The sequence below is a fragment of the Lagopus muta genome, chromosome 1 (genome assembly GCF_023343835.1).
Source record: "Lagopus muta isolate bLagMut1 chromosome 1, bLagMut1 primary, whole genome shotgun sequence".
Classification (NCBI taxonomy): Eukaryota; Metazoa; Chordata; class Aves; order Galliformes; family Phasianidae; genus Lagopus; species Lagopus muta.
In genome coordinates, this window is record NC_064433.1 from 86,383,611 (window position 1) to 86,404,251 (window position 20,641).

The window sequence follows — 20,641 nt, forward strand, 5'->3', positions numbered from 1 at the left end:
TTCTCATTCTGAGGGTTTACAAAGTAGGCATCTCTCAAAGCTAATGCTTGTGCCACAGGTAATACTATTCAGACCCTCAAGAAATGCAACAAATACAGGTTTCAAAAGGAGACATATCTTGATTATGTCATAAGTTATGTGAATTTGGAAGGTGGATTGAACACTTAAGTTTCGATACTTAGAATTTCATTAATTTTATGAAGACTGTATGAATGAAATATGAACAGAGGTGCTATGTGTGTGTGTGTGTGTGTGTGTGTTTGTCAGTGAAACCACCGTAATAAAGATAATGAGGACTGTAAGAATAGCCTGTTCTGTTAGTGATAAATGTGTTTCAAGGATACTGCTTCCAACATGCCATTTTCATTAGTAATATTGAAGAACATGCCTTATGTTAAGACCAGAAGGCTTGCACTCTGATGAGACCACAACATAGATGACTACTCAGAACATAATCTGTTCTGCTTGCAACTGGATGATGACTGTGACCTTCATGATTTTTCCTTCTTCTTAGTGTATGAAGGAAAAACATACATTCCAAATAAACAAGGAGAAACAAACAGTGAGTAATAACTTGTCCTAAAATTTAAGGTGGGTGGAGTAAACAACATTTTTGAAGAAAAGGACAGTGCTGTAATGATCCTTGAAGGGTAAGAAAGATCTATCTTAAAGCCAGTTCATTGCTATCAAACAAGAATCACACCTGAGATACAAAAAGGACTTGCTATACAGCATCCTGTTTTATCTGTGTTGCATGCCAGAGATCCTGTCTGGACCACTTGGTTATATGTGCCTTGGTACTTCTAAGTCTGTGATTGCAAGAATGTGAATGAAAGAAATCTGAGAGAATACAATGGAAATCATCAACTTCTATGCAGGGTAGTCTCACATACATGTGATACATACATACATACATACATACATACATACATACATGTGAGGATACTCTCACATACACAAAAAATGATCTAACGGTATTTGTTGTGGACAGTCTTTCAAGGACTTTACACTTGAGGACTAGCAACTCTTCAGTTTAATCATGGTGGTTAGATTACTCTAGCTAAAATATACTCTCAAATCAAAATGTTCGTAGATAGAAGAAATAATGAAATCCATTTTCTTACGTCTTTTTGGTATATATCGCACATCTGTCTTTCAAACTGCTGAAACTTTGAGATCCTCTCCAAGATTACCCTGTCTCATTTCCAGTGAGAATCAATCCGATTTAGCTTCATTTCTGCAAAGAGCAATGAATTGTAATGGTTGTAGTACTAATGTAGTCTACTCCCTTGTTAAGCATGGAAAAATGTAAGCATTTAAGATCTTTGAGACTGGTAGCTGTGTCTCAATCTTAAGATATTTTCAGGCCTAAATAGTTAGAACTCTGCTGGTGGACAGGCAGGTACACAGCTGAGTATGACAACATAGACTTTATTGCCTTAGGACACAAAGCTCTGTATGAAATAGTCTTAACTGTAGTTGAGCAAAATCCATTGTGCTTTTTATCTGATGGGACTACAGATGGGAATCTGTCTCAGAAAGAGAAAAAGGAGTAAGTGGTAGCGCTGACAAAACTGACAGACTCTGAACTGAAATAGTGGAAAGTTATTCCTGTAAAATCAATTCAGCTGTCTCACAGGTAATATAGAGCTGCCTGCTAATACTATACTAGGCTAACTGCAGAATATATTCTCCTTTACACTTTCTTATTCAAAACCGCTGTTTATGATAAAGAAGAATCAGGCACTTTGGGTTTGTTCTTCTGAGTTTAATGTGACCTACAAAACTACCATGCATTAAAAAATGGGATTCCCTCTGCTAGTATTTAACTTGGGTACTCAAGTGAATGTTTTTTAAACACTGTGATGCTGCAAAGCAGACATTTTTATTCATTACACGCATCTGGTTGCTTCAGATAGACTAAGTAAAAAGAAATGAAATACTGATTATAGTATTTTTCAGCTCAGTCTTCGTTTTCCTGTGCTTTGCATTAAGCTTCAATACCAAAATGTTTCTTAGCCTGGAAGTTCATATTACATTATTTTTCTAATGCTTGGACTAATCTCAAGATACTGAAAAGGTAATTACTGCCCCAAGTCTGAATACAGTGACCATGTTGAAGCTCCATACCTGAATTTTCATGTCCCCAAGTATATGACTGAGCAAAGAAGCTAAAACAAACCATTCAAACACTAAGACACTTTAAAGTCTAGAGGCAGCTTAAATGCATTTTTCACAAATCCGTCATTTACACAAATTTAATACTATAGAAATATATAATTGATATTGAAATAGACTTAGAATTGCATTTTTTTTTTCCCCAGAGGTCAGACAAGAGCACCCAGACAGTCAGTGCTGATGTTTGCTTAATACTGCTGTAGAGAAAAGCTACTCTCATTCTTCTGAAATGTTCCTTTGCTGTACTGTCTTGTGTGAGCGGTGTCTTCTGCCACAACGTGAGTGGTAAAAGAATAAACAACCAAAATGTAGACCCATTTCTGCACAGACCAGGTGATTCAGTGGCTGTGGGCATGTAAGGATGAAGTCCTCATAGCCTTCTTTCCCACAGCTTTTGTCAGGATCTCTGAGGTCTTGACAGACAAGCTAGCTTCCAGCCAGAAGTGTGTGCACCTTTACTGCAAAGAGGGCCAATAATATGCTAGGCTGCATTAGCAGGAGAATAGCAGTAGATGAAGAGAAATGCTTGTTTTTTTTTGTAGTCAGTACTCACTAGACCACATACTGCATCCAGTTTTGGACCTGTTGTTAGAAGATAGATGTCAGTTAACTGGAGTGATACTTGTAGAGGACTTGCCTTATGAGAAGTGGCTGAGTGCAGGGCTTGCTCAGCCTGGAGAAGAGGTGACTGTGGGGACACCTGACAGCAGCCTCCATCATGCAAAGAGGTTGCCAAAAGAACATCTTGTCTCAATATTGAGGTTCCTAGGGTGAGAATGACAGGCAGTGATAATGAACTATAAGGGGATAGCAAAGAAAGCAAGAACTTTCACTGCGATGGTGAAGAAGCAATGGAGCAGGTTGGCCAGAGCAGTTGTGCAGGTTCCGTCCTTAGTTGATTTCAAGATCGGCCAGAATAAGATTTGAGCAGCCTTTTCTCATCTTATGGCTGAGACTGCATTGAGCAGAGAGCTGCCTAGAGACCCACTGAGATCCAACCTCACTTTCTCTGTGCTGATTCTATAAAATAGGTTAATCTCTGTAGTATTGTCTCTTCTTTGCCTGCCTTTGTTAGTAGTCTTAATAGTGAATATATGTGAAAATTATGTTGAGGAGAAAAGGATCTTTTGTAATGTTAGTTTGAGAGTTCTATTAGTAGAATGGTGAATTATGTTTGAAAACTAGGTAATACTAGTGCAATGTGATATGCTTGGAGTTAGGAATCTGAATTGTGACTCTTTTTCTCTAAAGGCAGCCTGTTAGCAACATACAATACCAGTACAATTCAGTTATTTCCTTGCATGTTTGGGAAATGTATTGTGTTCCCCTCTGACTTTTCTATCCTCCCATACTTTGCTACAAAGGCATGTGTCACAGCATACATTTCTTGTTGACACAAAATATCAGGAATCTAATATGGCACTACTTGATAGACTGTGTATCATAAGAATTAGATACCAGACATGCTGGTGCCAAACTAACTAAGAAAATCATTTATCAGATCACTTCAGGGGTTTTCCTGTATTTGCTTTACCGCTCTGCATCTCTTTGAAGAGTGATGTAATATGCTCTGACTGACATCTCATCAGCAGTGAATGTACAATACAATGTCTAGCTTTTGAAATCAAGCCTCCAAGGATACACCGTATACAGAGAGCTGTAATGCGACTCTTGAATTCTCAATATAGATAAGTCCATTTTCATAAAAAGGACATTTAGTATGAATGGCAATGCAAGACACTTGAACATAATGTTCAGCTTTTTTTTTTTTTCCTCTCTGTTTATCAGGAACCATTTCTCAGCTGTGAGTTTTTCAGAAAAGGGATCACTTTGACCAGGTCACTTGATTCATTTAAAGCGGAGAAAAGACAGTAGAGTTTTTTCGGAAGAATGGGTTAAATTATTGATTTTTTTTTTCTTTTTTTTTTTCAACATGGCCTTTGTTTTACATATTGACTATGTAAATACATAAATTCATTTTAGGTAATGATAATTTTTTTGCTCCCAGCCAGCTAAAGCTTCTTTGTACTTCTCTCCAACATAAGGAAAGCCCTATATGCTTTTAGATGTATTTAGTCTGCAGAGGTTGTTAAAAGCTTGTACTTTCACTGGCAAATAGACCATCTATTTAGTTTCATTGAAATAAATCAATGTGGTTGTAGGTCATGTGTTTTGTTCTTCTAAGAGAATAAAATAGAAGTACATTGGAAAGTGAAGTACCTTGGTGTCTCTTTTTTGTGGGTTCATGACCTGAGAGTTCTGTTCCTGGACTTATATTCTTCAGGCAAAAATTATTCAGTGTATACACCTTGAAAGTCTCTGTGCTGGAAGGTTTTACAGGTATAACTTCCAAATGTCTAAATTTCTGTTGTTAGATTCCCACTTCTGCAACTTCATTTATTTAAGAATCTGAGAAGTTGTTGACAATTGCAATGGGAAATATCATCACTACAGATGATACTCACCATTCTGTAAATGTGCCAGTAATTTTCACCTTGTTTTTCAGGGATATTGCTTTGAAGAAGTGTATTTCAATTGCAACATTTGACTCTCATCTAGATTCAGCATTATAGCAAGTATTAGCAACTATTAGCAAGTATTGTACTTCACTGAACTGCAGCTTTTGAATAACTGGAACCAGATTTTTTCACTGTAGATGAGACCTTTCTAGTTAAGAGCTCAGCAGTGTAAGTTGGAAGACTAATCTTGAATTGTAAATGGATTTATTGCCTCAGGACATATAGTCCAGAGAGTCTTTTACCACTCTTGCCTTCAGACATCTATCATTTATCGTAACTATGGACACATGAATTCTCAATTTCTTAAGCTTTAACCAAGGGATTTTTTGTTCTGGATACAAACTAGACTGGTTCTGGTACATATTCTGGTACATATTCTGTGTTGACTTCTTGTATCTACTTTTCAAAAGGAGATTTCACACACTTGGCTAACTGTTGTGTCTATTTACAAAGCAATGAGTAGCTTATTCCATTTAAAATAGAGTGAAGTTAAAGGACCTGATAACAGATGAAACTAGCTGGTGACATGAGATATTTGCAGAAACACTTCTCTGTTAGAAACATTCTGAACTCTGGTCTGGTTTGACCTTTTCCATTCCATGTTTGATTGACTGTTACTCTGGTGGATAGAAAGCCCCCACTCTCTAAGTTGAGACACCTAATCTTTTGTTCAGCTTCTGTACCTAAACAATAGAAATGGTAGGTAGCTTACATAGATGCAACAGAAATGGCAGAAGAGGTAGATAGCTTATGTAGTTGTACTAGCAAAAATGCCTGTAAATAGCATTGTTAAAATGAGGCAAATCTTTGTTATTTAAAATGGTATTAAATATATATCAAATACATGGGCATCCTTACCTTTGCAAATATTTATATTGAGTTCAGCGTTTTTACACTGGTGCACTGGTGCAATTAATTTCAACTGGAAAAGGGATGAAAAGGCAATTTTTTTTTTACTTTGTCAGCTAATTTGTTTTCTACAGCATCGACAGAACCAGTGTAACACATGTGTCGTGTTGTCTGCTGGACTTGCAAAGCAGGCTGTAATTAATTAAGATAAATCTATCCATAGATGGTTTCTGGATCAGGTGAAACCTTTGGCTTGTTCGCTGCTCTAAATGTATGTATTTTCATTGGATGCAACCAAGACATCAGACTTGCTGACTTTCATTATGTTCAGAGAATCTAGTTTGTAGTTTGGGAAGGATAAAGGGCAGGAAGAGGGAATGTGCCCAGATGAAGTTTGGAGTTTGGTTTTGTTTGCCTTTCCCACTCTAGTTCTTGAAACTTTTTGGGGGAATATGGGCTGGTCTCATCTGCAGATAAGAGGAAGCAGGTTGATCAATATGATAGAAAGAGTTGGAAAGCAAGCAGGGGAGCAAAGGACTCCCAGCTATGGATAGTATTCTGTACACTTCAGTGACCAGATCAGCTAATGCTTTTCTTGTTTCCTTCCTGAGAGAGTTGGGAGGGTAGGCGCTTCCTGATCAGAAACCCAGACAGGATTATTGATAGATTTGAAGTTCACCATGTGTCCCTTTAGGATTTTGGACTGTTGGAGAGTTGATCATTCTGGTCTTTCCATTGCGTGAGAAAAATAATCCTTACCAGATCCTATTAGTGTGCTGGTACGTATACAGTATTTTTCTTAATTCTCTTTTTTGACACCTCTCAAGGAACAGCCAATACTCTTAATAATCCAAACTGTCTCCAAACTTATTTTTTTTATTGCTACAGCAAGTTAAACTTCTGTCAGACTTCTGGAATCCTCTTTTTAAGGAGAAGATGACCATGTCCTCGATTTCTATCACAGAGTACTGTCTTTTCTCTTGTGTGACTTAATCATCTCCCATGGTACTGCAGTGGAAGGGCAAGGGAGTGGCAGAGCCTCCAGTGTTTTCCCTCATTTCGTATCTTACTTTTTAAATACAATGTCTGATTAATCATAATAAAGAATTCACTACAAAACAGTTATATACTATGCAAATCAGTATAACCCAGTGTGTTGGCCATAGGAATTAACTTCTGTTGTACACTCGTTTGCTCAATGCATAGAAGAGAGTTCCAACTCTCTGTGCATCAAACAGTTCTGGAAGAAACTGCTTTTAAGCTGTGCTGTTGGATTTAAGGTCTGAACGTGGCTGTGGAAGATAGTCAGGATAAAGTCACAGTCCTAAAGCTTTGTAGTCTACTGTCATGTTCTTTATAGAGTCTGCTTTCATACTGTAGAAGGCATGTAAAATACAACATTCATTACAAGGATTTGTTTGCTCTTGACTTATGTGCAGTTCCCACAAAATGGCTGCAAAGGCACAGGGCAGTAGTAAATAAAACGCAGAGAGAGAGTACATATCAGGGAATTTGCAGTACCACAAAGATTCACTAGGAAATTTCCTAGTGTTATGTAATGCTAACAGCACAGTTGTGTTGTGTTATTAATTGTAATTACTGTTAATTGAAATTATTAAACTAGTTTGAAGAAACTAACATAAACCATTGTACATTGTTGTATCTCAGTGGCTCATGGCAATGACCACACCTGTTTGAAAATAAATAATTTTTTAAACTGAGATATATAGAAAATTTTATGTAGATTGATATATATGGATGTCTTAATGACCAAGCTTTATAAATTGATGTCATTGTTGCATCTTCAAAGCCGTTTGATATGTTTTAGTGCCACAGCCTGCATGAAGTGCCTATGTTGTTTTCTGTATTAAATGTCTGCAAAATAGCTGCTGGTCTTTGGGGAAAGAAATCCGTCACTTATGTTATCAGTGAAAAGTAATAGCCTCGACTCTGATCTATTAAATGATTTTGCAAATGTGTACTTTTTTCTAGTTCTGTAACTTTAAAGATATTGGTAACACTTGCAGCAAGTTCACGTCAGCACTTTTACTAGAAACCTTTACTTTTTATCTGCAAAAATTGGAAAATACCGTAGCTGTGTATTCAGCATTTCTACTTGCGAACAAGTGATTTTACAAAATCCAGCACAACTGTTTGTACCAGTGTGACAGAAATGAGGATCCTTTTTTTTTTAAACAGGAATGTGAACCAAAACTTGATACATTTGTGAACTGTCTTTCAGATCCATAATATTGTGTTAATTTGTCTCTGTGACAAGATGAATTTCACGTATGTATGTGGACCTCCTGGAATATCCAAAACCTCTTGATCACACAGTTAAGGGAAGAAGCCTTTTGCATGAGTGGTAGATCCAAGGCAGTGGCAAGTGCAGATTCACTGTGTAGCTCTGCTACAAAAGGAGGACTTCTGTTAGCTTAGGGATATTATACTCAACTATTGTGGGTAAAACAGTCATGAGAATTTATCTGGCCACATAGGGATTCCTATATTTGAACTGGTTGTCTAGACGGTGTTTGCACACAGTAATGAGAAATAGAGTGTGATTCACTATAAAGAAGAGTCTTCATTATTAGTTCCAAAGAAGTGAAAAATATTAACCCTGATATTTACCTTTTAAAGAGATAAAAGTAAGAGTGTTGCTTAAAGCTACAAAATGACAAGAGCAGTAGTGTGTTCAGCTGTGCTTTGTCATATATTTTCTGTATGATTCACACAGTGGTAGAATAAAGTTACTTGCGCGGCCCAAGAAGAACTGTTCATGAGGTGGAAATAATTTGTATGCTTTAAAAGATATGTATTTATATTCTGACCTTGCTAAAACAGAGAGAAACATTCACAAAACCCAACTTTCTCTAAACCATATTTTAAATTGATATTACTAAATATACTGGTCTCGATAATTTTTTTCAAAAAACAGACAAACAAATAAAAAAATCCAACAACTACCAAAAACCACCACCAACAAAAACCCTATTTATAATACAGAGCTTTGTAATGTCTTGTTAGTGCCTAGAACTCTCTTTGCAGATTACGAAGCTTAGGAACCTCAAAGTATTTAGTGACAATAGAATTGAAATTAGGATTCATCAGGATCTTCAGTGTTATTAGATTTTTTTTTTTTTTTTTTTATAGCATGAAACCATTTTTCATGGGACCTCTTAATTTTACTAATGTTGAATATTGAATCACATTCACTATAACTAAAATGTTTTACTGTCTAAGCTACTATTACTTGGTTGTGTCCATTTCTGCATCTTTCCTACTAATATCTTTCTTACTGATGGTAAGTTTATACTTGCTTCTATTAGTTTTAGTTTTGAGAGGAATCCTGATTAATAAGAACAACAAATTTCAGATTGCCTCCAGATTGGAATTACTTATGAAGTAAAACAGCAGTTTTCTTCTCATAATTATTTTGGAGATATGTTTTGTTTGATTTGCTTTAGATCATGTTACAAGAAATGTTACTTAATAGTTACAATAACCAAGTATAGGTTTCCATACCTATCAAACGAGACGTTCTTTTATAGACATGTGATAGTATAGACTGTATCCTGTCTGCGTATGTACTAGATACTGATTTCTTTCATGATTAAGTGTTATGTTCTTGAAATCCACTTTTGAATATTCTATTCTTTTTGTTCCCCAGCTTCAGCTTCAGTATAGTTAGTCACAAATAAAACAGCTGATGTACCCTCTGAGCAGTTGCTTACATGTTTTAGAGGCTGGCAGTATAGTTGCCTCTTCTACTACTGGTGTAATTCTTTCTAGTGATGGTGATCTTGTATTTCCTCTAACCATCTTAGATAAAATAAAAAAAAAAAAGAAAAAGAAAAAAAAAAAGAAAAATTATCTATAGATGTGACTGCTTAAAGTGCAAATAGCAGCTATCTTAGCAATCAGGTGCATAGTCCAAGGGGGAAAAAAAGCCTTCTTTCACAACTTGAAGTCACATTTCATTCTGTTCTTTTTTCTTTTTTCTTTTTTTTCTCTGTTTTTTAAAGTACTCCTTTTAACAAAATTGACATCTAGAAGATCTTTCTTCCCTGTAGTCTTAATCTGACATTGAGTTTCTTAATGGAACTACCCTTTGAGCCCTCTGCTCTTGATTTGTTGTAATTTTCACTTCCAAGTGCCTTTCCTGTAGCTATTTGTTCTGCTTAGAGTTAGTGTTTCAGATTTTGTCTTACTCTTCTGGAGACAAACTTTCCTGGTTCTCCAAGTTTTTCTACTGTCCCAAGATTCAGGTGAAATATTAATTTGTCCTTCAGTTAATCAAGGCTGTATTTGGCTTCTGTTTTCACCATTATCTGGAAAACCATAGGTGATTAGAAAGCTGTTAAAACACAGATTCACCTTAACTGTAAATTAAGGTACTAAAAGGTTTGTTTTGGTCTTGGAGGGAAAGCCATGAAAGTTTAGAACAACCCGTCCTCTTCAGTTAATAGCCAACTGGTTTTTGAACAAACTTTTGAGGTCAACAAAGCCTTAATTAAATTGCTTGTATTCTCAGGTGTGGATTGAATCCAGCACTCATTGAAGTTGATTGATGACAGCAAGCTTTAGATAGACCTCAGTCTGACAGAGAAGAGGTGTTGAAGTACTGCATCCACTGTCTCACAATAATTATAAAGCAGCTCAGTTTCTTCTCTCTGTCTCCAGCTGAAAAACAGTGTGATGGCATTTTATACCAAATGGTACCTGGAAGGCAAAGCTCTAGGAGTCTTGGCTAAAGTCTGTGGAGCTGTTCGTTTACTGGTATTTCCTCTGTGTTGTTGTGAAATTCTGAATGCAACTTTTTAACCTTGCTTTTAATTTCTGTTTTGAAATTGTACTAGAAGTTGTTGTTCCTTAAGTAGAAAGACTTGATAAATGGAAATCAATGGTCTCAGCTAAAAAAAATACATATCTAGCTTTTGGTTACCTAATTTGGAAAAGGAGAAATAGAGAGGAATGCAGTATTCTACTGTAAATATTTATAAACTGGCTTGACAAGGCCATTAATAACCTAATCTGGTTCCCCCTTTCAGCAGAATGTTGGACTAGATGATCTACTGAGCTCACTTCTGACATGGACTTTCTATGATACAGCAGTATCTCCAGACACATAAATCGGCACAGAGCTGGCTTATACTGAAGATGTGTCTTTGAGTAACTTTATTTTCCTGCTCCTTTGTATTTCCCCTTTGACAGTTGAAGCACATCAGAAGTGGGAATTGGGAAGCACATCAGAATTGGGAGTGCTGCTTCTGGAATTGGCAAGAGCTGTTTTTCTGAAGTGCATTACTATTAGCATTTAACACAACATGGAAATTCAAAGGAAACTGGGAGCATTAATGGCAAATGTGGCAACAAGTACAACTAAGTGGGATCAAAGAAATAATTCATTACTTTGTTCCTTTTAAAAATTCTGCGATGGGCCTTAGTCTATAAGACTATCTCATGTGACATGGAAGACTTCACATGCATTTAACAGCAGAAAAAAGAAGGCATTTATGTAGCTTGCCTTTATTTCTAGAGTGTAGTGAAATTATGTGGTAAGACTGATGTTACTGAAAAAACAGATGGGTTGAGTCTGTAAGGAGTGTGCTGTGTTGTTTTTCCATTAGTGTCTTATAAGGATTCTTTCTAAATTGAGATGGATATAATTCAGGTTAGTTTTTAGTGGGGGGAGTATAGGCTGAGTTATATTCTGAACTTTCATTTTATGTACACAATCAGAGGTAACATTCAATGCTCTATAGTTCTCTGCAGTAAAAAAAACACTGAGTGAAGAGAGAAGAAGGATTATGGATATGGACAGCTTGTCTTGAGGAACTTGTGGTGATTGGGAGTTATCTGATGATACCTCTCAAACTCTAGAGGAAGTGCTCCTAATTGACAGCACATGTGGCTGTTTGACATACTCTGAAGGGCTCATGCTTCTCAGCTGGCTCTATTTGTATTTTCTATTTTCGTAGAAGATGAGCGTAAATCCCTGGAGCAAGCTGAAGGAACCCTGGAGTAAGGTTTAGCTGTAATTTAAATATCTTGTTCAGAAGTTTTGATTTAAAAAAATGTCACTTTTGAATGTGTAGAAAGATCTTCTTTTCTATCTCTCTAGGAACCTGAAATCTCGTTAGATAATAAGAAAAAGTATTGTGTATTGGCAAAAATTGCAGCTTGGAGTTTGCTGAGTTATGATGGACTTTGTTTTTGCTCTGTTTCTTAATATATTAATTGCAATTTTAATATAATTAATAGAGGAATCCCTGCACCAGATTACAAATTTTCAGTTTTTCACAGGTGTGTTATATATAAGCCCTATAGTTCTAAGTAGCTGTGTTAAGCTTCAGGGTGCTGAGCTGGTTACCTTCACAGAGTGTGTTTGAGGGACAACTTCAGAAACTAGTCTTCTCCATTATAGTTTATGTTGATCAACCCAAAAGCAACAGTAACTCTCTAATTTACTGTAATGCTCATACAGAGATATGTCTGTGATTGAGTTAATGCTTTTGAGAAGGGGTTTGATTCCTAAGAGTTCTTTGTTAATCATTTAACTGAATCAAAACACCTCTGTGGATTATCATTGCTTGCTGTTCTAGACTTTCTGCTTTTTTTTTTTTCCTATCTTTTCTGTTAAGAAAACAGTGAAGCTGTCTAGGGATGCCTTTACCAACTGTACTTTCCTTTTGTACACTTTCCTGATTGAAAGCATAAAGTTGAGATGGGTGTAGTTTTTCCGAGTAGTGTAGATGCATATAGTGTAAGTTTTCAGACCTGTGATGCAGAACAATAGATCACTGGATTTCCTGTTGAATAACTTGCTTATGGTTGTTCATCCCGTACTAAAGGATGCAGTTTGTGCATGCTTCCTAATGTTTCTTTTTTCAGCAGCCCTTGATGGTGTTATCTATGGAGCTGTACTAAGGGAAATTTTACATGGAGGCATCGCTCGCATAAGCCACACCCAAACATGAAATTACTATTACTCTTTTAATACCTGATTTGTCAACCATCTGCCCCAGGTTCAGTAGTGCTTGGTATGATGGAGAGTGAGTGTTCAGGCTTTAACAGAAGTGCTAACAATGACAGCACCTGAAATGCAGAGAAATTGTTATATCTTTTATCTAAGCAGCATGAAAGATTGCAAATCTGTAATAACAGATAAAAAATATGCTGACATCTCTATAAAATCAAATAGATTATGTGTGTGTGTTTTAATGCTTACTCTGCTGACTGCTTTTTGCTGTCACATAATTTTTGAAGAGAAAATAGAAAAGCCACTGAAGAGTAGTAATTCTGGTATCTGCACACAGTGATTTTATGTGTAAGTGGAATAGCAATGAGTTGTTAGAAGAAGTGATCAATGTGCAATAGAAGAATTATTATGAAATCTTGCTTTCTGTAGTGTTGTGACAGGCAGACCAGTCAAATTAAATTGTGTTTAGAACATGAGGTTAATACCTAGGAGACCTGGAATTGCATGTGTAATATAATATATTATGGCTTTAATTTTCTAAGTAGCCATGCTTCCAAGTGACAGTTACAAGCTGGCAGCTCAAAGCGGTTTCTTCTCACCTCACATTTTGTGAAGGACGAGCTGAAAGCAAAGTTTTTCCAAAACAGAAAATGGCTTTTCATTTTCACAGTTGGGCACCAAATTATAAGAGTTTTGTTAGTTTTTAGTGATTGTGATTAAAGCTAGAGGTCAGATTCTCACAACTAGCTGAAACATGAAGATTTAAGCTTCTAATGAATATGGAATTACTTGAAGAATTACTTGAAAAATTATTCTTATATTTGCTCAGTTTGTATATTTACCAGATATGTTACTTTTTCATAAAGCAAAACAAACAAAATCACTTTTTAAACAATAAAAACAGAAAGTGGTAACTTTCTATCAAACAAAGATCCTATCAAACCAATTTCATATTTTTCAATGGAAATTGGTGAATTTTTATACTGTGAATGAGCAAGAGCTAATTTTGGTGACCAAAGCATATGGGCATTAGCAAGTTAGAATTGTATGGGTTTTGGTGGGCATTCTGTCTGAAAGACAGTCAATCTGATGAGTCATTTTGATCTTCAAGGATGTTGTATGACTTCTCCAACACACCTCATGATCTGTAGGAAAACCAGTTAATTATATACATCAGGAAAATTTTAGACTAGAAAACTTCTGTCCAACTTCCACATTCAAACTTAAAATTGTTTATGTGTCTTACTTCACCTAAATTTGTAAAGTAGTCAAGGTTTCAGTCTTTTGATATTTTTGTTTTGTTGTGTTCTGTTTTTGTTTTGTTTCTAGATTTTCATTATACGGTTTAGTGATGCTTAACTCTGCTGCCTGCTCAACTAAAATTCCTGTAGGTAGGAGGAACTGTGAGCATATTAGTTAAGCTGTGAAGGAACATCTCAAGTTTTAACCACAGGAATACACTCAGACAAGACAAGAGGGTCATAGAGAGCTCTTAACTGGAAGCTCTCAGTGGCATACACAGTAGCTGAAGCATGTGCAGACAAAAGCAAATAGACCTGAGGCACAGGTGACTACATAACGAAAATATACAGAGTCATAGCAAACACTTCATGGGTAGCAATTCTCTTCAAATGCAGTGAAAGGAGCCCAGGAGCTTCACTGGTGGTTATCACCGTTCTTCTGCTACTATTTAGCTTGTAATTTTAGCAGTGTGTTGTTTTCAGCATGTTAACTCAGAGCTACTTTATGGATGGTTTTTTTGGTGAGCTGGCTTTATAGTACACTCATATTGGAATATTAATGATTCAGAAAACATGTTGTTTTAGATTAATTAAAACCAAACATTTGCCTTTATACCAGAATACCATTTTTCATTGTTTATTGAGTGTGCAATCTCAGTATTTAGATAGTGAGTGAAAACCTGAACTGCCTGTCAGTAATTGAGTGTTAGGTCATTTAATGCGCCAACAGAGTAATTTGTTTTTTATAGAGTACATCACTATTTAACCACCGAATTGGTAAAACAAAACAACAACAAAAAGAAACAAACAAAAAACAGCATGTATTTGAATGCAGTTTTCCCCAAGTGCTGCATGCACAATGTTTAATGTTTTTGGAGAGCAGAGCAAGAGGATGTGTCCTTGTCCAGATCCTTAGTCAAAAGCCCTTCTTTTCTGTGATACTCGTAGCTTTCTGTTGGTGCTCTATTACTCTAGAAATGGAACATACAAGTTTTCAAATCTTCCAAGTTAAAGCATTCAGCTTACAGAATCACAGAATCATAGGGGTTGGAAGGGACCTCCAGAGATCATCGAGTCCAACCCCCTGCCAAAGCAGGTTCCCTACAGCAGGTCACACAAGTAGGCATCCAGGCAGGTCTTGAACATCTCCAGAGAAGGAGACTCCACAACCTCCCTGGGCACCAGTTCCAGTTACATAAACACTTTACTCTGCTTTACATGAATTTTGACTGGTGTGTTTAAGAGAATTAATTTTAAAGCAACATGGAAGATAACGCTGAAGGATGTTCACTGACTGAGAATGGCTTGAGTAGGAAGGGAGGCAAAGTTAGATAGATCTGAAATAATTTGCTGCTGATGTTTTGTGTTGGTGGCCGTAACAAATGAAAAATTTCCAATGTGACTTTAAAAATGAGTGTGACAAAATCTGTGTGTAGAGGGACAGTTGGATCTCAGTTGCTCTAGAATGGATCTGAAATAACTCTCAAATCTGCAACTGTGACAGAACCCAAGCTCCCACTAGTATATTTCATCTTCTGTTCTTGCATTTAAAGAAGGAAATTGAAAGCTGGAATCTGAAGAGATGGTAATGAGTTTGCTAACTTCTTTTTTATTTTAATTGTTACACTTGGAGTGTCAGTATCATGTAAGTATGAGATAGAAAGGGAAATTTTCTAGTGAAATCGATTCATATTTGGAATGTGATTGTACATATACATAAACATTCAAGTTCTGCTAGGTTTCTAGCCTCTAAGTAAGGCTCTTCAGTTGCTTACAAAATATGCCAACATTCAAATTTTCAATCTTACCAACACTACTTTTTTGTCAGGATAATAAATGATATTTTGTAAGCTGTGAAGGAAGAGTATACCTAACCACATATGTATACAAACCATTCCAAACCAAAATATACATGTAATACATCAACATTAGATGTTGAACTTTGTGTTTAGTTGAACATAGTGTTTGCAGAGTAATTTATTTTAAAATCAGATTTTTTGCCTCTATGGACTCTGCCTCATAACAGATAGAAATTTTAAATTTAGTCATGCAGAAAGATGATAGATAGAACTTCAATATCTGAAAAATATTAATCATGTATTAGTCGTAAAACTGAATGAATAAATCTTATAACTGAAAATATTTTTTTTTAGGCAGTAAACAACTAGAAGAGACCTCATATTTGGCCAGAAGTATTCAGTCTAATTCTAATAAATTCTGTTGGGTTTGGGGTTTTTTTGTATTTTTATTTCCAGCTTGGAGTCATTAGTGCTTTAATGTAACTTCACATTTATGCAGCATCTTTCAGCTGGACTTCTTTTTTAATTAGCAAAACAAGTTATAATTGGAGATAATGTTATATATGCTTGATTAAAAGCAACAGTTATCACAGGAAGATGCAAATTCTGTTTAAGATCCCATATCCTCTGCAAACACAAGAAATGATGCATTGTATTTTCAGTGAAAGGCAAACTGTAAATTAAGGTGATGAACCACAATTTGAAGAGTTATTTAGAAGACTTCTGTTGTTAGCTTCTGGTTTTAATGTATAAATGTGTAGACTTGTTGAAAAGTAATTTACTTAGAATTAAGAAGCTGTAGCACTGAGGGTAATCTATTTAAATGTGTTCTTTGCTAAAATTACAATATGACATTAGATAGCAATGAATATCATAAGAGTGCTAGATACCCTTAACATCTTGCTTCTTTGAATGGAGCCAGAAAGTGGCTTATTATAGTATACTTCTGTGGCTGTGTCCAGAAGACTAGAGTGTGCCTGTTTCTTTGATAGATTAATAGAAGGAAGGAAGAGGTGCAGAAACAGGTGTGTCAGCAAATAGCAAGTATCCTTCCCAAGAGAAAATAGCAAGGTGTATCATTTATCTTATCATTAGCTTTTATGCTTTGAATTAATCTGCGAAGTACTATCTGGTGAAAAGTATGGAGTAAGGTGTTTTTTTTAGTAATTATCCCAAGGCAGCAGGTGTTTCTGTTATGATAAGTGACTACACGAAGCCATTTTGGCTATGATAAAAAACAGAAGCAATCTGAAGGCTATCCTCTGCTTGCACAGACTGCAGGAGCGGTATGCAGCTATGGATGCCAAAACCAGCCAGAATTGTCACAATTTTGCTAAGTAGATGCTCCTTATATTTTGGAGTTCTATTAGCTTTCAAAAGGTTTAATATTTTTTCTCTTTAGTAGATAAATTTAACAAGCTTATTTATTTTTCAAAAACAAACCTATGGGTTAAAAGATTCATTCATCAGCTGTAGTAGTATGCAGCTTGCCTACTGTCAGAAGAGATTCTACGTGCTGAGGTCCATGAGGGATGTAGGTGTGCATTTTGCTTTTATTTTCTTGAGTGATGAATTTGAGTTTGAGATGATGGAGTATTTCATGAGGTGTCTTCAGTGACTTGAGAAGCTACATTACAAGAAGATTTGCTGTCCTGGTCTAATTATATGATTTGTGAAGGCTCTCTTAGGATAGATAGTAATTTTTTTTACATTTCTAAATGCACTGAGTATATACTTTTACTTGAAACACTGAACTTGTGAAAGATGCAGATGTGGAGACTGCGGAGAAAGTGAAATTGAGAGAACTATTCTGTCCTCTTCCTCTCTGTTGGGAGTGGAAAGCTAAGCTAGTGATCCACACCAAGTTATGTGAACTTCACAGGATAGTGTAAATAAATCCAGCATTCAATTACGTGTTTGATTTGTGCTAAACAGGACTATTTAATCCTAGTGGGGGAGAGGGGTGCAAGGGAAAGAAGTTAGTGTGTAAAATCAACTTCAGGATGAAAATACGCATTCTGTTAGAAACTGATTCAATTTATTTTATCACTTAGTGCCACCACTTTCTCCCTTAACTGGCTAGGATCCTGCTCACAATTTTGGGGAGTTTTTCTTTTGCTGAAGTGATGTGCTGCCGTTATGTGAAAGGTGGACTGACTTATTCAAAGTGTTGCAAAGCTTTCCTGTTCCACTTCTGCAGCCTTCCAAGCCAGTGGTAACCTACAAACCCAACTTTAGCTGGGCTTTTCATTAGCTCTTTGGAGGCCAATGTTCATTATCTAGGTTTTTGCTAGTGCATGGATTCTGCAGTTTGGCTTCAGAAAATTGTCTCCCAAGCAAGTGCACAAAACTGAATATCTGAAGTCAAATACTAAATAACTTCAGTAAAAAATAAATAGCTGAAATAATGAAGCAGAAGAAATTCTGCATTGCTTTTTTAGCTGTTCTTTAATTTATTTGACAAGCGTATGCCAAAAGGCCAACAATCTAGAGATGGTTACATTTTCATCATTGTAGCTTGTTTTTTTCTTCTGAGTGTTCTTTCTAAATTGTCTGTTCTTATAGCTTATGTGCTTTCGAGTATTGCTTAAAAGGTCCTTCTTTTCTTTCATGCGTTGAGGAAAAACGCTGCAGAATCACTCATCTGTTTTGTTTTGCAGATTGCCACTCTGTGCTTCAGGTTCCCGCAGTTTGTAAGGAAAAGTGCCGCAAACTTATCTTAACATTTCAAATTCAAATGTAAATCTTTCTTATTCAAAAACATTGTCAGTAAAAGAGGAAAAATTATCCTGGGAGATTTAAGAGGTAGAATATGGCAGTGCAAATCAAACATACTTAACCTTTTAGGGTGGGGGAGTGTACATTTTTGTTTAGTTTTGCTTTTGCTGTGAGTGATTTCAGATATACTTTGCATCTTTCTGCCAAAGCTTTGCAGAGCTAACAGGAGTAAGGAAAAGTGCTTCAGACATTGACATGGAAATAAGCAGCTCTGAATCCCAAGCTTTGAAAGCACACCAAAGGCAGAACTAATGAATAAAGTGTCACCGTTTTTTTCATTGCTCATTTTTAGCAGAGCCTTAATACTCTGCTTAAGAATCAAGTAGTGAGTCACAAGGATTAACAGTTGATATTTCTTCATCAGTAATTTTTCCCTAACAAACCCAGTCAGAATTTTTCACTTGCACATACAATTAAAATGAAATTTTACTTAACTATGTGCTTTGTGTGCTTTAGTCTTTCATTTAGCTCTTGTAACTTCATATTTAGTTTGCTGATTTTTATATGGAGAAATATGTCTCAGCATGCTTAGGAGGAATATTTTCTGATTATTTTTCTCTGATTATTTCTAAATAGAAGAAGCAAAACAAGTCTGTTGCACATTGGTATCTATTGAGCATACCAGATATATTTCTCAGCCCGCTCTCCTGGAATATCCCTTAAATCATACTTAATGTCTTTTTTCAATCTTTTTAATGCAGTGTTGTTTCCTATTCTGCTGCTGCATTCCCAACAAGTACCAAGATACGAAACTGTGCTCTCATCTGTTTCCTCTGGGTCTATTCTAGCATGAATATTCTCGCATATATTTTCCTCCTTTCTGTTGGCACTTTTTTGGGCTTCCCGCCCCCCCATAGTATGTAATGAAGCCTTCTATTTCCCAGGTAGCATCTAATCTGTTCTTTTATCTCGTATTCAGATTACTCTGAATTGTTCAGTATTATGATCCAGCCAACAACACATTCCTTTTTTCTTTATTAATAGAAGCCATGCTATTATCTTTAATCTTTATGCATTTTTAAGAGAAAGCTGATTAATATCAGGATTCGTACTGCTGGTAGGTATCTTTAAATAATGTGCTCATTAGTATAAGGATAATGAAATTAATCACATCAAATAGCCTTTTACTGCAGTCTAACATTCTTCAACACAAGTAGATAAAAGTCTATGACATTGTAGTTCAGAGTGTTTTACCTGGAAATTTTTAGGACAAAATTAATTTGAAATCTTTTATATTTTTCAAGGCCTGAATTTATTACAGTCTCTAAAATAATTTACCTTCAAGATTTCTTTTAAATTTGAATGATTTTAAAAAGTGTTCCTTTTAAGTGTTAAAAAAAAACAAACGAACAAAAACAAACTGAAAACCAATAAGACCACCACCAAGAAATAAACATTCAGCTTAGTTCAGGCTTTGTATTCACAACTCTACAATGTTTAGTGAACATTAAAAAAAAAAAAAAAAAAAAACATTTAAAAAATACATTTAAATTAAAGTATTTGCTTTTTATAATTCTCGGCATTATGCTAACAAAATGAATGAGCTTTCATTATGAGAAAGGTAAAATGTACAGGATTAAAGTTGATGATCTAAATCAAGGTGTCCTGCTTGGTTGATTTAAATCTATGATTAAAATCAGTGATTTGATTTAAATCAATCCACTGTTCTTTCAGCCTTCTTGAAAGGAACCATTCTTCATTTCCTATCTAATTAGAATTGCTTCTGTAAGATTAGTTAGGACTGTGCCTTGATACATCAAGTCTGTTTCATCTACTGAAATTAATGTAATATTTGGGGCAATGACCTTTTTTTTTTTTTTTTTTTCCTGTTTTCTTGTCCTCACATGTCACTATGTGTTGGCTTTTTTTTTTTTAACTGCAATATCTGAAAAGTTTACAAGGGCAAAAATGCCCAATTTTCAAATAATACTTTTAATGAAGTTACTTTATCTAGAATAGTATGCCTATATATATATGTGTGTGTATATAAAATAACTGGGGGTAGAAAATAGGGTCAGGAATTGTAGTTCCCTTGGTCTATTAAGGGTTTGCAGACCTTCCATTTCAGCTTGCTGACTTATTCCAGTGTTAGTTGGGACTGATGCTCTCTAGTATTTCTATAGACTTTTTATTGCACCTGTTGGAAAATTCCCATTCACTTGCATCCCTGAGAGCAATGCAAGTGACTGTTTTGTACAGGAAAGACTGAAAAATAGAGGTATGAAGAGTTAACCAAGAAAATGAGGGGCAGTGGAACTAATAATGGCTATTTTTGCATGGCTTTGTGCCCTTTGG

The 20,641-nt window shown here is 35.7% G+C and overlaps 1 protein-coding gene across 2 annotated transcripts in view; it reads left to right on the forward strand.

Annotated features, from left to right (window-relative positions):
* ALCAM (activated leukocyte cell adhesion molecule) overlaps window positions 1–20,641 on the forward strand; it is a 117,889-nt gene that overhangs the window by 43,910 nt on the left and 53,338 nt on the right. Inside the window, exon 1 of one of the 2 annotated variants that reach the window (XM_048965993.1) lies at window positions 11,466–11,570. The exons of the other annotated variant lie outside the window; for it this stretch is intronic. Coding sequence (XP_048821950.1) covers window positions 11,531–11,570 — 40 coding nt within the window. The 5' untranslated portion in view covers window positions 11,466–11,530. Of the gene's footprint in view, window positions 1–11,465; window positions 11,571–20,641 lie in introns of those variants that run through there. 2 annotated transcript variants of the gene reach the window in all.